Source organism: Scyliorhinus torazame, chromosome 4 (assembly GCF_047496885.1).
Source record: "Scyliorhinus torazame isolate Kashiwa2021f chromosome 4, sScyTor2.1, whole genome shotgun sequence".
Taxonomy (NCBI): Eukaryota; Metazoa; Chordata; class Chondrichthyes; order Carcharhiniformes; family Scyliorhinidae; genus Scyliorhinus; species Scyliorhinus torazame.
In genome coordinates, this window is record NC_092710.1 from 181,473,631 (window position 1) to 181,490,529 (window position 16,899).

At 43.6% G+C, this 16,899-nt stretch overlaps 1 protein-coding gene across 1 annotated transcript in view; it reads right to left on the reverse strand.

The window, feature by feature from the left end:
* Positions 1-6,975: 6,975 nt before the first annotated feature.
* The window catches only part of LOC140410623 (dihydropyrimidinase-related protein 5-like), a 116,145-nt gene continuing 106,221 nt past the window's right edge, over positions 6,976-16,899 (reverse strand). The window contains exons 11-12 of the mRNA XM_072498939.1: positions 8,200-8,362; positions 6,976-7,483 (exon numbers count right to left, since the gene is read on the reverse strand). Coding sequence (XP_072355040.1) covers positions 7,398-7,483; positions 8,200-8,362 — 249 coding nt within the window. The 3' untranslated portion in view covers positions 6,976-7,397. The remainder of the gene's footprint in view (positions 7,484-8,199; positions 8,363-16,899) is intronic.

The following is a 16,899-nucleotide window of genomic DNA, read 5'->3' on the forward strand; positions in this document are numbered from 1 at the left end:
CCGACTTTAGTGTCATCTGCAAATTTACTCACCCATCCTTCTACACCCTCCACCAGGTCATTTATAAAAATGACAAACAGCAGTGGCCCCAAAACAGATCCTTGTGGTACACCACTAGTAACTGGACTCCAGTCTGAACATTTCCCATCAACCACCACCCTTTGCCTTCTTCCAGCTAGCCAATTTCTGATCCAAACTTCTAAATGACCCTGAATCCCATGCCTGTGTATTTTCTGCAGTAGCCTACCGTGGGGAACCTTATCAAATGCTTTACTGAAATCCATATACACCACATCAACTGCTTTACCCTCATCCACCTGTTTGGATGGAAGAACTCAATAAGGTTTGTGAGGCACGACCTACCCTTCACAAAACCGTGTTGACTATCTCTAATCAAATTATTCCTTTCCAGATGATTATACATCCTATCTCTTATAAACCTTTTGAAGATTTTGCCCACAACAGAAGTAAGGCTTACTGGTCTATAGTTACCGGGGTGGTCTCTACTCCCCTTCTTGAACAAGGGGACAACATTTGCTATCCTCCAGTCTTCTGGCACTATTCCTGTAGACAAAGATGACTTAAAGATCAAAGCCAAAGGCTCAGCAATTTCCTCCCTAGCTTCCCAGAGAATCCTAGGATAAATCCCATCCGGCCCAGGAGACTTATCTATTTTCACACTTTCCAGAATTGCTAACACCTCCTCCTTATGAACCTCAAGCCCTTCTAGTCTAGTAGCCTGAACCTCAGTATTCTCCTCAACATCATTGTCTTTTTCCTGTGTGAAAACTGACGAAAAACCAGGCATTGGACTGGGATGGGCACAGTAAGAAGTTAAAAGTTCGACTTTAACCTGATGTTGTAAGACTTCTTACTATATTCAGCAATGACTAGGCTACATTCTAACGGGAAGGATTTTCTGATCCTGCTCGACGCAGGAATTGTTGTGGGTGAGACAGAAAATTTCATCGACCAGCAAAAGCTCTGACTTTGGATGGGAATTTAGTCCTGCCGCCAAAAGTTTTATTTTAGACAGTCTTCAACATTACTGCTTTATTGGCACTTGAGACTTACTTAATTTTTTCTCTGTGCGCTCAGTAAATAACGTTAGGAATTAACAATAAATGAGAAAGAAAATCATCCAATGTGTACAGATCACAGCATATGGCTATTAAGAATTGGGTAAATACAGCACCACATATTAAATAGATAACCTGAAACTATACCTCTAAGTCAGAAAGATCAATTTTGTTATAAAATTTTTAAAAATTCATTCGTGGGGAACATCCAGCAGTGACAAAGAATGTTTCAAATATAAACAGATGAAAAGCAGGTAATTCTCAATTTGCTAAAACATGAATGCCATAAAAATAGCCCTTAATTATTTAGTGTGAAACAAGCATTTTAAAAACAATCAACATTTGAAAATGCTTTAAGTATTTAATTTTTCATGCACAAATCATACCAAGACACAAAAATGAAGCCTTTTCTACTATGACTGTAATGGAGTTGGAATGTCTTTCCCCCTCTCGGGATGTTACCTGTGGGTAAAATGCATTTAAGGCGGTATACTTGCAGTCAGACTTTTTGATTATATTAGACGACTGTCAATCAGTCTCAGACTAATGACTGCATTGCGAGTTCCAGCCAGGAGTCCAGCTGAAACTCTTGATTCCTCTGCCCAGGAAGAATTCTTTGGCTCTGCACTTGGAAATATATGCAGACATCCTGTTACTTGGAACTTGCATTTTAAATATTTAGAAAGCAAGCAGTAGCAGTTTCCACGATCTCTGAACAGGCATGTTATTTTAAGATATGTTTAAAAAGTATTTAGGAGGCCTAATGCATGGGCATTCTCTTAAAACTCTTGATACCATGGTGGTTACCACATGTGGTGTCAGATTGTAGCTTCTCACCATTGCCCTTGGAGTCAGGGTAGGCTCCAACTAAAGTTGTGCATTTTCAGCATCACAAAGCTTCTTTAAATTGTCATCAAAATTGTGGTGTCAATTTAGTGGTCACTTGTATTGATTCTAATGGTTGCAGTTTCAATCTAGATGATTAATGCCAAGTTTGATGTCCTAACCCAAAACAATCAGTAATAAAGTGAAGGAGTGACCCTGATAATTTTAAGGCTTGTTGAAACCACAAAGGTTCCATTAAATTTTATTGCTTTTTTGCCATTTTTAATTAAGTGTCCACATTAGCAGATGGCTTTTTACTTAGAAGCAGGTCCCATTTATTGAATTAGACAGCTGTTGATTCAGAAAAGTAAAAAAATGCGTACACAGAAACAAAACGTAATGTTTCTATCATGTTACTGCCTAATGTGACTTCATAGATAAAATCTGCAGTTATATTCATGCTCCAATGTTCTCTTGTGCAAGTAAGGATTTGTATATACAGAACAGTCATTTTATACACCTTCCAGCGTGAGCACCAATTCCAAGGAGTTTCACAAAAATTAATCTCTTCAAACCAAATCAATGCAAAAATGTGTGGTGTTTGCCATTCTTAAAAAGAAATGTGTGGCAGAATATGGCTATCTAAAAACCATAAATCAAGCACTTTTCAAATAAAAACTGGGATCGTAGGAAAACAAGTACTTTTCTTATAGCTTTTCAAAGTAAATTAAAGACTAAAGTTTCTTTTATTTCAATTAATAATTTGCTCAACATTTCAAATGCTAAATACTGAAGTGAAGTTTGAGAAATATGCAACAGAAAGTTGGCCAAGTCACTGGGAAAATACTTGATATTGATATCATGTAAATGTTAGTTCCAGAACATAGGGGCTGGCCAAGTTGATAATAATAGTCTTTTCTGGTCCTGCATTCACAGTATTATCAAGATAAAACAAAAATCTTGCTTTTTAGCTGTTTCTATTTTTTCCTTTTGCACAAACAAGTGGAAAGTACCACTGACCTAATTTAAATTTGAACTAAAACAAATACACTGGAATTTTTCTGCTCTTCTACCCCACAGTGCACATTAATTGCTGATCAGCAGCAGACTATAGCGAGGCCTGTATAAACTACATTCCCTTCCTTCGAGTGGTCATAACATTGATGTGCATGCTACATGCTTTGTCCGATATAATATATATACACACATATATATCAGCTATGTACCAAAGCAATGACCATCCTTGCGATGACTAATGCATTCCAATGTCACGATTAAAATCTTTCCATGTTTAAGCAGCCTCAATTTAAGATCAAATTATTCTTTGCTAATGTTCCATAATGACAAATTTCATCAATGCTGGTAAGATGTCATGGTAATTAACAGTGCCCATTACTAACAACACATACACTCACAGCCCACACGCACAGCCCTCACTACAAGTGTCTATAAAACACAATGCCACAATATACTAAGACAATATTAGCTACCAAACCTGATCTCAGACAGTGAACCCAATGCATTCATAAAATACACAAGAATTCTTCACAACTGTAACATTTTGTCATGTTTCTGAGCAACTATTCTAGAAGACAGATCTGAGTTTTATAGGATCCTTTGTAGGTTTTGGAAAAATTATATTGCTTTGGGGAAAATAAATGAGATTTCAGGAAAGGAGATAATCCCCCCAAAAAATAAATTAAAGGTTGGTTAGAGCATATTGTGTTGATTAAATCGTAGGTGTGGACTAGAGGGAATATCTAAATATTAACAACTTGCCAACTGAAAATTGAACAACACAGTATTAGAATTGTTTTGAACATCCATTTGTCACAATCCTTACTTTGACAGAGCCCATGAAAAAATGGCATCAATAAAAAAATAAAATAAAAAAAAAAATTTATAAAAAAAATAAAATAAAAAATAAAATAAAAAAAATCGCTCACAGGCTACAATATTTAATTTTTTAAAGCTTGGATTAAATAAAACAAATTTTAGCCTCGTAGTTTCTTTCAGCAATGCTCCCCATTAATAAAACATCAATTCAAAAGAGGTTTCTCTAACTTAGTTTAAAAAAAAATTATAACTTGAATTCAATTTTCTAATTGATCTTTTTCACTGATATTTCTTCAAAGTTTGGTTACATCACATCCTGTAGAGGAAAACATTCTAATCCAGTATATTTAAGACATAAGAGGAAAAAGTTGGTACTATTGATCTCTGATCAGCTGTTAACAGTAAATCTGTTACATTATACAAAAATAATAGTCAACTACTGTGAGTTCAAAGTGTTGTAGGCACTGCATGCTCCAGGAATGACGGGATGAATGCATAGATTCTAGCAAAACTATGCGATTCCTTCATTGTGATGTGTGCTATCAACGAGAGAAACTAAATACTAGACAATTAATTATTATTATGCCATCGCTATCCATAATCCATTCACTGAAAACTGCTGAAATATACAGTAGGATAGTTAAGTGGATGTCAGCCGAAACTGGAAATTGAATGTAAAAGTGAATATGGAAAAAAAAAAATCAGAGTATAACTTTATTCAGGCTAAAAGCAGAAAGTGCCTGAAATAGTGAATGTTCAGATCAGATTTTCAAATAATTATATTTAAGATGATTTCAAATTTAGAATACTGGTTAGGATGACCATTTGTTGTATATCTCCTATTTTCTTGCATCAAATTAAAAATCAGCTGCAGGCAATCCTGAAAAAAGTAACTGGGTAGATGGGCTTAGGAGGGACAAAAATGAAAGCAAGATATAAACATTTTTAAAAATACTATAAATGCTCAATAACTGGAAAGTCCTGTTTTATTATGTGGTGCTACCTTTAATTGAATTATTAGTAAAATTATAATAAAATCTACTGCTTTGACAGATAACATTTTAAACAAATTTCAGCAGGGTCCTTTAAAGTACACTAATCCTAATCATTTTTGCGCTTCAGAAAATCTATTTTTAATAGTTTGGAATCAACATTAAATACAAGTGTAATAAAATACTGTTTGGTCATAATATCATAATTTAGTTATCTTTGGGACATTATGGGGCACCATTTTTCTTAGATATTTAATATTTAGGTTAAAATATTTCACATTACTTGAAATCTCCAAATTTCAAATTGAACAGTATTTCTAAACAAACACTATATATATGTTAAATAAGTTACATAATATTTTATATTGCAGGACTTTTGAAATGAAAAGCAATGACGCTATCACTGTAAATGCATGGTGTTTCTTACATCAGCACATGCGCACTAATTACATCTCAGCAAGATCAAAGGCTAACACTCAATGCAACTATTTCTCAGGAATTTGTATCCTACAAAACATCACACTGAACTTGATTGCCTCATTGATGTATTTAGGGACTTTGGTTATAATAATAATCTTTATTGTCACAAGTAGGCTTACATTAACACTACAATGAAGTAGTGTTACTGTGAAAAGCCCCTAGTCGCCACACTCCAGTGCCTGTTCGGGTACACAGATGAAGAATTCAGAACGTCCAAATTACCTAACAGCACGTCTTTCAGGACTTGTAGGAGGAAACCGGAGCACCCGGAAGAAACCCATGCAGACACAGGGAGAATGTGCAGACTCCGCACAGACAGTGATCCAAGCCTGGAATCGAACCTGGGTTCCTGGCGCTGTGAAGCAACAGTGCAAACCACTGTGCTACCATGCCGCCCTGTTGTTACACGGAGTTTTACAGCAAATAACAAGCCATGAGGTCCAGTGGGTCCATGTTGGTGTTCCACGAAGCCTCCTTCCACCTTGCTTCATCCCACTTTATCAACCGATCTTTCAATTCCTTTCTCCTTCATGCACTTCTGTAGCTTTCCTTTGACTGTTATGCTATTCATGTCAACCATGCCATGTGGCAATAAGTTCCATATTCATAGCTCTTTAAGTAAAAATGGTTCTCCTGATTAAATTTATTAGTGACACAGAAATTGAACTTATGGGAGGCTGCCACTGCATAAGTGCAAGAAATACAGTAAAATGCAAAAAATTTTAAAGGACCAGTTGTGGAAAAAAGGAAGCTGGTGTGTGATCACATTCTAAACCAAACACAATGGGCTGGATAATCAATTTCTGAGGCTAACAGAGAATCCGTGGTGCTCCACAACGGGAAAATCAGTGCAAATCCCTCAGATTCTGGTACCGGTGAAGGGCTAGCACCGGCGCCACGTGGTACACCCACGGATTATGCGGAGACTGGCTGGAGAATCGCCGGATCCCGGGCCGTGCATGCGCAGGGCTGACAAGCTGCAGCAGCGCACGCCTACACCCCCACCGGTTGTGCCGGGAAACATGGCACCGGCCGTGCTGGACCGTGCACCCACCCACCCTGGCCACCCTCCGCCACTCCGCCCAACCCTAGCAGAAGCCCCCCAGGCACGCACAGATCTCAGCCAAGTGTTGAGGTGCTGGACACTGTCCGCAGCCGGCACGCCAGGCTCACGACTGCTGGGACCACACGTGACCCGGTTCGTCGGGAATTTGGCCCATCGGAGGCGGAGCATCGCGGTTGAGCCGGCTGATGACGTGCCAACGACGTTGCGGCTGAGCATGATGTCGGTATGGAGGGGGCGGAGCATCGTGAACCGGTGTCAAACTGGTGTTGCCCCAATTCCAGCGTCAGAAGCCATTCTCCGCCCAATCGCCGTTCCCGGTTTCAGCGTCAGGCTATGGAGAATCCCGCCAATATATTTCCACAGGGGCTCACCAAGGTTTGGTAACTTATCCAAAATAATCCCAGTGGTGACAACCTCACAACTCAAACGGCATGCACTTACATAATAAACAACTTGTTGAAAGAATTTAGTGTGGTTTTGCTCCAATTTTGCACAACCTTTCCAGCACTATTGAGATTTTGCACAGTGAAACTTCCTCAAATCAGCACAAGGTAAAAGTAACAGGATGCACAGTTATCAGTTTACACAAAAAGGGATAATTTTGTTCTGACAGCAGCATGAACCACTAAGTATATAAACCACCTGAGTGTGTTAACATAAATTATTGTGCAACCTGCGTGCAAGTATTCAAAATTAATAAGTATTTTATCTTTTTTATTCATTAGTACTAAGTTTTCTTTTCTTCGAGGTGAACAAATTTTTGAGGGTGTATGAAGTCAGCTTGCATCATGCACAGACTACAAAACATTTCACTCACTGGTGTGCAATTTATTGTGGCAGAATTATGAAGATTCTGCACTTGCAGCAGCAGAGCCGAACATATGACTATAATAATGGATCTAATAATAGTCTACTTTTACTATGACCAACGTCTTGTAGTGGTTACATAACATTTTCATACATCTTATAAAAGTCTTAAAATAACCAAAAGGTGGCTTGTCTGTTCATTCGTGATAGGGCCAATGTCGTAAATTCCAGTGTGTCATGGGTCTATGCCATTCATACTCTGTTTTCATTTGATGGTAAGAGTTGGCAGTAATGAGATTCACTGTTGTTCTTTTACCAGATACCATTAGAGTGGCCACCAGGTGGAGCCAGAACTCTGGATACAGATCGCTTTGGCAGATGATCATCAACTTGAGATCCTGCAAAGAACAGATAGAACAGCAATGTAAGAAACTACCATCCCAACCAAATGAGTAAAATTAACCAATGTTAAAATATTACCACATAAGGCCAGGTTAATATTATGTAAAATCAGAGAGCAACTCATTATTTTTCCTATTATCCATAGACCCACGTAATCCACAGATGGGCTAATGATACATCTACTGAAAACATGATCACCACATTTAGAAAAATTGTAGTTATGGTTAACCAACATAATAACTTCAAGAGTAGCTCATATTCATAAGTAAAAGCAAATTAACAGATCAACACATTAGAAATATTTACAGAGTATCAAACTGAGATTTATGGATATTCATTGATTCAGTTATTCAGGTGCATAATTATTATGCATCTTTCCAGAATTGTTACAAGTAAAAGGCAAGTAACCGAGAATACTGTTAAAGCTGTGACAAGTGGTCAATATCAAAATAACTTATTTTTAAATCCCATTTAAACAAATGTGGGTGGACAACCACCTTTCTGACCTCCGCCAATGCCAGTCCTTATGACCAATGACATCTGCTGATAATTCCCTGTGGAGGTCAGTCATTACTTTGGATTCCTCAACACATTAAATTTTGACAAGCAAGAACGTCAGACACACACCGAAAACAATAGATTAATAAATTTGAGTTATCTATAGTTACAAAATAGAAATTTGTAGAGTCCTTAAGATAAAGTTAAATTTTACCTGATAAGCTGAAGCTGGATTCATGCAAATCCCTCACTCCGCTGTGGCGTGTCACAGGCCGGGATTGGATGTCTGGGTGAACTGGCATCTCTTTTCCTGCATGCGGAACGATTGCCACATCACCTATATATGGGGCACGATCCACAGGCTTTGCAGTCAAATTCTAAAGACAAATATAGCAATGTGTTAATACTGGGTTACATTGATCACTTAAGATCTCACTAGCCAAGTAGGCTGGATTGATTCTCTGGTTGATTCTCCTCATATGGCTCTCATCCCCATTCGCTTAAGCTCAGGGACGCAGACTTGACGATTTATGGCAGATAACTGGTTTAACCATTCATTACAAAACTGGCTGGACCACATAAAGCACTATCAGGCCTTGTTCTCTTCTGCCAAAAACTGCCCACCATCCCAAGATCATCCTGGAATGCAAAGGTAACACCAAGCTTTTTTTATCCATTGCTTACAACTGCTTGAATCATTCTCTTCGTCCACCCTCACCTCACAAAAGTGTGAGGAACTCATAGACTCCTTTGTCACCAAGATAAAGACCATCTGGTCAGCTGTCTCTAGTTCACTTTCTTCACCAACCCTCCAAGACTCCACTCTACCCTAGTCCTCAACTCGATTTTTCTTGAGTATCTCTTCCCTCATGTCCTCTCGAGCTCATTGTGCCCATGGGACCTACCTCCTGCTCTCTTAGCTTTATTGCAGTCTGAATGGCTCAATTTAACAATGCTCACCTGCTCACCCTTGTTTTCAATTTCCTCCATGACCTCACCCCTCCCCATCTCTGTACCTTCTTCCAGCGATCTCTGCATACCTTCAATTCTGGCGTTTTATCAACCTGCACGTTAATGCCTCCACTAGTGGAGTTTGCGCTTTCAGCTGTTTTGACCTCTCTCTTTTAAAAATATATTTTATTCCAAACAAAATCAATCAAATACACAACAATCCAATATAAACATAATTCAAATAGTTTGTCAATTTGCCCCTATTTTCTCCCCTAAACCAACGCCCAACCCACAAAAATGTTTTTAAACAGGGACAGAAAAAGCCTTCACTGTGTATAAAGCCCCTCGTCCGGTCCCATAAGAACAAACTTATTTTTCGCCAGGCTTAAGAACTCATATAAATCCACCAACCATGCCGAGACTGACCTTCAACTCAATAAGATCACCACCAAAGGGCACTGTGATAACTTCACCCCCACAATTTCGGACAAGGTCTTCAAAACTTCTGCCCAGAAACCCCCCACTTAATGCACCCCCCAGAACACAGGAGCGTGGTTTGCCGGTCCCCTCCCACATATTTCACACTTCCCGAAAAACCCACTCATATGGGTCTGTATCATATGTGCCCAATGCACCACCTTAAACTGTATAAGGGTCATCCTAGCACAGAGCGAGGTCGAATTGATTAGGTGTATTATTTCACTCCAGGCCCCCCACCCAAGCTCAAGCCCCAATTCCTCCTCCCATTTCCGCTTTATCCCTTCCACTGGCGCCTTCTCCGTCTCAACCAACCACCCAATCAGCCCTTCTCCCCAGCTCAACCGGTGTTAACAACTTATCCAACAGCGTGTGCTTTGGCAGCTGAGGGAACGAGGGCAGCTGCTTCCAAGCGAAGCCCTAAACCTGAAAATATCTAAACTCACTCCCACTTGGCATTTCGAATTTCTCCTGCACCTCCGCTAGCCCCGCGAACCTCCCCATACCCCCTCTACCCCTTCCATGCACCAGCTCCCATACATCGCGTCCATCACCCCTGGAATAAACCGGTGGTTCCCAAATATTGGGGCCAGTACAGGCATACATCATATATTTTTTTTATTTAAAAAAAAATATATTTTATTCAAATTTTTCGGCCAAACAAAACAATACAAAGGTTTTCCTTTTTTACAACAATAAAAATAACAGTGACCGTTTTAACAAGTAAATAAATAATAAACTAAATGGCAACTGCCATAACAAAAATAATAACTCTCCAGATAATAAAATCAAACAATCCAATATACATAACCAAGTACAAATATCTATACAAAAACACCTCTGAGGACCCACCCGAGCCCCCCCCCCCCCCGCCCCCCGGGTTGCTGCTGTTACCTTCCCATTTCCTTTATCGTTCTGCGAGGTAGTCAATGAACGGTTGCCACCGCCTGGTGAACCCTTGAGCCGAACCCCTTAGTGCGAACTTTATCCGTTCTAGTTTTATAAACCCTGCCATGTCATTTATCCAGGTCTCCACGTCCGGGGGTTTGGCTTCCTTCCACATAAGCAATATCCTTCGCCGGGCTACTAGGGACGCAAAGGCCAAGACATCAGCCTCTTTCGCCTCCTGCACTCCCGGCTCTTCTGCAACCCCGAATATAGCCAACCCCCAGCCTGGCTCGACCCGGACCCCCACCACCTTCGAAAGCACCTTTGCCACCCCCACCCAGAACCCCTGCAGTGCCGGGCATGACCAAAACATGTGGGTGTGGTTTGCTGGGCTTCTCGAGCATCTCCCACACCTATCCTCTACCCCGAAAAATTTACTGAGCCTTGCTCCGGTCATATGCGCCCTGTGCAAAACCTTGAATTGTATCAGGCTTAGCCTGGCGCACGAGGACGATGAGTTTACCCTACGTAGGGCATCAGCCCACAGCCCCTCCTCAATCTCTTCCCCCAGCTCTTCTTCCCATTTCCCCTTCAGCTCATCCACCATAATCTCCCCCCCGTGTCTCATTTCCCTGTATATATCCGACACCCTACCATCCCCCACCCATGTCCCTGAGATCACTCTATCTTGAATCTCCTGCGTCGGGAGCTGCGGGAATTCCCTCACCTGTTGCCTCGCAAAAGTGGCATACATCCTATATTAAAGTACCGCCTCAACTGATTCAATATTTTGAGAGACAACCAAACAATGGGGCTACTAGTGTACTTACCTGGAGAAAATGGTAGTGGGGCCATCAGGCCCGACCACACATATGAAGTCTCCTCCATTGCACACATTCTGACCCCCACTCTCCCCATCTTCTCACCCTCTCTATGTTTGCCTTCCAGTAATAATACAAAAGGTGCCAAGCACCCCATCCGCCACCCTTCCTACAAAAAAAGGTCCTCTGAATCCTAGGTGTTTCCCTGCCCAAACAAATCCCAAATCAACTTATCCATCCTCCAGAAAAACGCCGTAGGAAGGAATATCGGAAGGGACTGAAAATAAACAAAATCCTTGGCAAGACATTCATTTTCACAATTTGTACCCTTCTTGCCAGAGACATCAGCAGGCAACCCACCTCTTCAAATCCCCTCAAAACTGTGTCCTGGCCACCTTGAATGGCATGGCTCCTAAATTCACATTCCTCCACTGGGCATTCACCGGGAATACCTCATTTTTTGCCACGTACAATTATACCCTGAAAACGCACCAAGGTTCCCAGCAGGTCCAATATCTTCCCCATATACTCCAGTGGGTTTGAGACGTATAATAACAAATCATCCGCATATAAAGACACCATATACTCCCTACCTCTCCTTACTCTGCCCTCCCACTCTCTGGAAGCCTGCAGCACCACCACTAAGGGTTCAATAGCCAATTGAACAACGTTGGGAACAGCGGGCATCCTTGCCTTGTTCCGCTATGCAACCTGAAATATCCCAAATTTGTCAGGTTTGTCCTCACGCTCGCCATGGGGAATGCAAATAACAATCACACCCATGAAACAAACATTGGCCCAAATCCAAACTCCTCAGGACTTGAAACAGCTACCGCCATTCCACCCGGTCAAAGGCCTTCTCTGCATCCATTGAGATGATAAACTCTGGCACTCTGCCAGTGAAGGGGTCAATACCACATTAAACAACCTCCTGATATTACTTGACAATTGTAATCCCTTAATAAATCCTGTCTGGTCCTCTGAGATCTCCAGTACCTAAAACTTTCGCCAGTACCTTAAAATCAGTATTTAATAGAGAGACAGCCCTATAAGACGCACACTCCATCGGGTCTTTATCCTTCTTTGGTTCAACGCAATAGAAGCTTGTGCCAGTGTGGCCAGCAAATCCCTCAGTCAACAAATCATTATACGTATCCAGGAGGTGGGGCACCAAATCTGACAAAAACTGCTTATAAAATTTAACTGGGAAGGCATCCAACCCCGGTGCCTTCCCCAATTGCATCAACCCTACACTCCTGCAATTCTAATGGTGCCTCCAATCTCGGTCTCATCCTATTCTCCACCTCCGGAAACATCAACCATCCAAAACATTCCCTATATCTGCGTCCTCCCCCCAGGGCTCAGATCTATACAGCCTCTGCTTGAAGGCCTCAAATGCTTCGTTAACTTTTTTCCGCCATCATCACCAAGATTCCCCTCTGCTTCCCTCACCTGCGCAATTTCACAAGCAGCCACCTGCTGGCTCAACTAATGGACTAGCAACCAACCGGCCTTCTCTCCGTACTCATCCTGGACCCCCCTTGATCGGCAAAGCTGACCTCCTTGCCTATTGTCAACCGGTCAAACTGCCCCTGCAGTTTCTTTCTTTCCGCCAACAGCTCCTTAGTCGGAGCCTCCCCCCCCCCCCCCCCCCCCCCCCCCCCCCCGCCCCCCACCGAGCACTGCCGGTCAACCTCTACAATCGAGTCTGCACCAGCCCTTGGAAAGATCATACTTAAGCCCACGCCGCCACCCTATCCCCATAACCCGACCTAACCTTTTGGACACGAAGGGGCAATTTAGCATGGCCAATCCACCTAACCCTGCACATCTTTGGACTGTGGGAGGAGACGGGGAGAAAGTGCAAATTCCACACAGTCACCCGAGGCTGGAATTGAACCCAGGTCCCTGGAGGTATGAGGCAGCAGTGCTTTTTAAAAAATAAATTCATTTTTTCCAATTAAGGGACAATTTAGTGTGGCCAATCCACCTTACCCTGCACATCTTTGGGGGCGAAACTCATGCAAATACGGGGAGAATGTGCAAACTCCACTCGGACAGTGACCCAGAGCCGGGATCGAACCTGGGACCTCAGCGCCATGAGGCAGCAGTGCTAACCACTGTGCCACACCATCTCCCGGATGCCTGAATCTCCACGGATTCCCCCCCTCCCCCCAATCTGGTCCATAAATACCCCCAGTTCCTTTGCCATCCCTGATCTGACCATTGATTTGGGGCAAGACCTATCCACCTTCGAGTCCAGTACACAATTAAAATTGCCCCCATAATTGACTGATGTGAATCCAAGTCCGGAACGGACACTACCAGCTTCTTAACAAACTCCACATTGTCCAAATTGGGCACATATACATTCATTAACATCACCAACACCTCCGCCAGGACCCCACTCACCATCACAAATCGTGCCCCCAGGTCCTATGCCTCTCTATCCATTACAAATGCCTCCTTCTTACTGAATAGGATCGCAATCCCTGCTGACTTAAGAGTCAAAACCCAAATGAAACATCTGCCCTACACATCCCTTCCATAGCTGCGTTTGGTCCTTCACCCATAAAGGAAAACCTGAAGGAAAACCACATCTGAACTCAAACTTTTTATGTGCACGAACACCTGGAACCATTTAACCGGACCATTTAAACCTCGCTCATTCCATGTTACCATCCTCACTGGGGGGGTTTTGATGTCCCTTCCCCCCCCCCCCCCCCCCCCCGCCACTAAGGTTCCCACCTAGCACAGATCCCACCCAACCACCCAGCAGCTCTCTCACCAGGGCCCACCCAAAATGGCCACTTCCTCCACCCCCCCCCCCCCCCAAACTAGTCTCAATCAAAAAAACCAACTGTGTCACCAGCCTCACCCACCCCTGCTCTTTGCCATCCCCCAAACACCTCCCCCCCCACTTCCTGGCCACCCATTGCAGCCCCTTCAGTCCCACCTGCTTTTGTTTGCTAGCATAATGATTCCCCGCTATGGAGATCCAGACAAAGGACCCAACTCAAACCGCCCAAACTACCCCCCCCCCCCCCCCCCCAACTGTGTTTCTGCCCCTTACTCCAACCCAAAATTTCTTATCATCCCCTCATCGACCCAGTTCCAACACAAAACCAACATATGCAAAAAGCAACTGAACACCTGGTTCGGGACAGTGTCTTGTAGTGCGAGACTAGCTGCGTTTCCAGCGCTCGGAGCACCGAGAAACACCCTGCTATCTAACACCCATCTGGGTGAATCGGGGGCCTCAGCGGGCACCTACCGACAGGTGTTCTGCACTGAGGAGCTCTGTGCGCCGTAACTCCTTAGTGCAGCGAGAGACCGGGTGGCATTTTTAAATGGCACCCTGATCTCTCAAGCCCCCATCGAGACACATGAACCACCCCCCCTCCAAGCCCCAACTCACTATAAGGGGGTCCCCGGGCCCCCCACAGCCTCCGACATCCACGCAAAACACACCCCGCAACTCCCACACCCAACTAGGACACACACAGGCTCGATCACTATCACACAAAAATGCCAGCTTGGCAGTGCCAGGCTGGCACCCAGATGGCATTGCCAGGGTGCTCAGGTAACACCTGCAGTGCCAGGATACCAACCTGCCCAGAGGGCATGCACCTCCGTCTGGTCCCAGTTTGTAGAGACCAGTGTATTTAATAAAGTCCATCAAGTGCTTCACAGGCAGTGCAGACCCATCCAAAACCCAACATGTACAAAGTTCAACAACATATCAATTACAAAACTACCATACACAAGTCATAAAACATTAAAAAAATCACATTAGCCCTCCCACAAGCCACGTTCCTTGACAATGTCTCCTCCTCTGGTGTCATGAAATAATGTTCCCTTCGCTTAAAAGTCACCTAAAGTTTGGCCGGGTGCAGCACCCCAAAATGAATCCTGCTCCGAAAGAGTGCCGTCTTGGCCCTATTGAACCCTGCCCACTGTTTGGCCACGTCGGCACCATTGTCCTCGTAGATACAGATCAGATTCCCCTCCCAGCTACAGTCTCGAATCGCCTTCGCCCACCTCAGAATCTTCTCCTGGTCTTGGAACGTATTCACAATCACCACACACGGCAGCTCCCAGGCCCTCGACCTCTGTCTTAGTGACCAATGGGCACGAACCATCTCTGGGGTCTTCTTGAAGACCCAAAATTCTCCAACATCCTCGAAACGTAGCCTGTGGCACTCTTTCCTTCCAAACCCTCCGACAGACCTACGATTCGCGAACTCTAAACTGATTTTCCATCGCCCGCAGCACCTTGCAGGCCTTCCCCAGCATCAACATCTCTGCCTCCAATGACATGATCCGGTCACTATAATCGGACACCACCCTTTCCATCTCTTGGATCATTGCACCTTGCGACTTCAGGCGCTTCTCCTCCTGATACAAAGTCCCGCGATTAAGGGCTACTGCTCCCTCAATCGCACTGGACCAGAACTGTTGCATCTCCTTTCGCTGTTGACAAAATTTCCTCTTAATAAAGTCCATCAACTGCTCCACAGGCAGTGTGGCAGGCGACGACAACCCTTCCGCCATTTTTACACTGGTGCTGCGCCACGTGTGTCCTCCCGCTCCTAAGCTTGGGCTCTCACCGACTTTTTCCAGGTGTGATACCCTGCCGACATTCCACTCTTGGGGGGAAAACCACCACCCTCCACGTCCACTCACCTTTTCCACAAAAATCACCTATTAACTAGGTAGAAAGGGCTTTACCAACACCTCCAAGTGGGAGCCATCTTGTGTGCGACCGTTCAGCTCATGGCCGCCACTGGAACCTCTCTAAACCTCTCTCAACTCCTTTAAGATGTTCATTAAAAACCTAACATTTTGATCTAAACTTTGTTCATCTGTTCTGACACCACCTTCTGTGGACAAGATAAGCTTGGAGGAAGTATGACAGGAGATAGAATCCAGAGAAAGATTCAAGTTAGGCACCTTGGGTGTTTTAATTTAACATACTATACAAATGTAAAATGATGTTGTTTCTGTTGCACATTCTTTGCTGGATTTCTACAACTTTAAAATTGACTTTTTCTCCCCATGAATTTCCTGGCTATGAGGGCAGCAAGATCATCTATTCTTGGATCACAGGCTCCATTTTATAACTGTAAGGACATACAGGAGCACGACCTGGATATAGACCAGCTTTTGGATTTGTCCTGCTTTTTTCCCTATATAATAATAATCTTTATTGTCACAAGTAGGCTTACATTAACACTGTAATGAAGTTACTGTGAAAAGCCCCTAGTTGCCCTATTCAGGTACCTGTTCAGGTCACAGAGGGAGAATTTAGAATGTCCAATTCACCTAACAGCATGTCTTTTGGGACTTGTGGGAGGAAACTGGAGCGTCCGGAGGAAACCCACACAGACATGTGGAGAACGTGTAGACTGCACACAGACAGTGACCCAAGCCGGGAATCGAACCTGGGACCCTGGAGCTGTGAAGCAACAGTGCTCCCCACTGTGCTAGCGTGCCAGCTACCTGCCGCTTTTGGCATAGTCAAGGTATGGAACTATGCAAGGGATCGACCCTCTGGGCCCTCGCCACGGCAGCGCTCCCATTCCACCCAGCAAAAATGCACATCCTGCCCAGCGGTGGTAGCCACATCGAGAACATGGAACCAAACGAGGCAGCATTTCGGTTTAATCGGCACGTCCTCCATGGCCCCCATCTGTGGTAACTACAAATACCCACCAGCCATGCTGGACGCCACCTTTAAAAAATGGGAAATGTAAGAACCAACCGGGTCCGGTCAG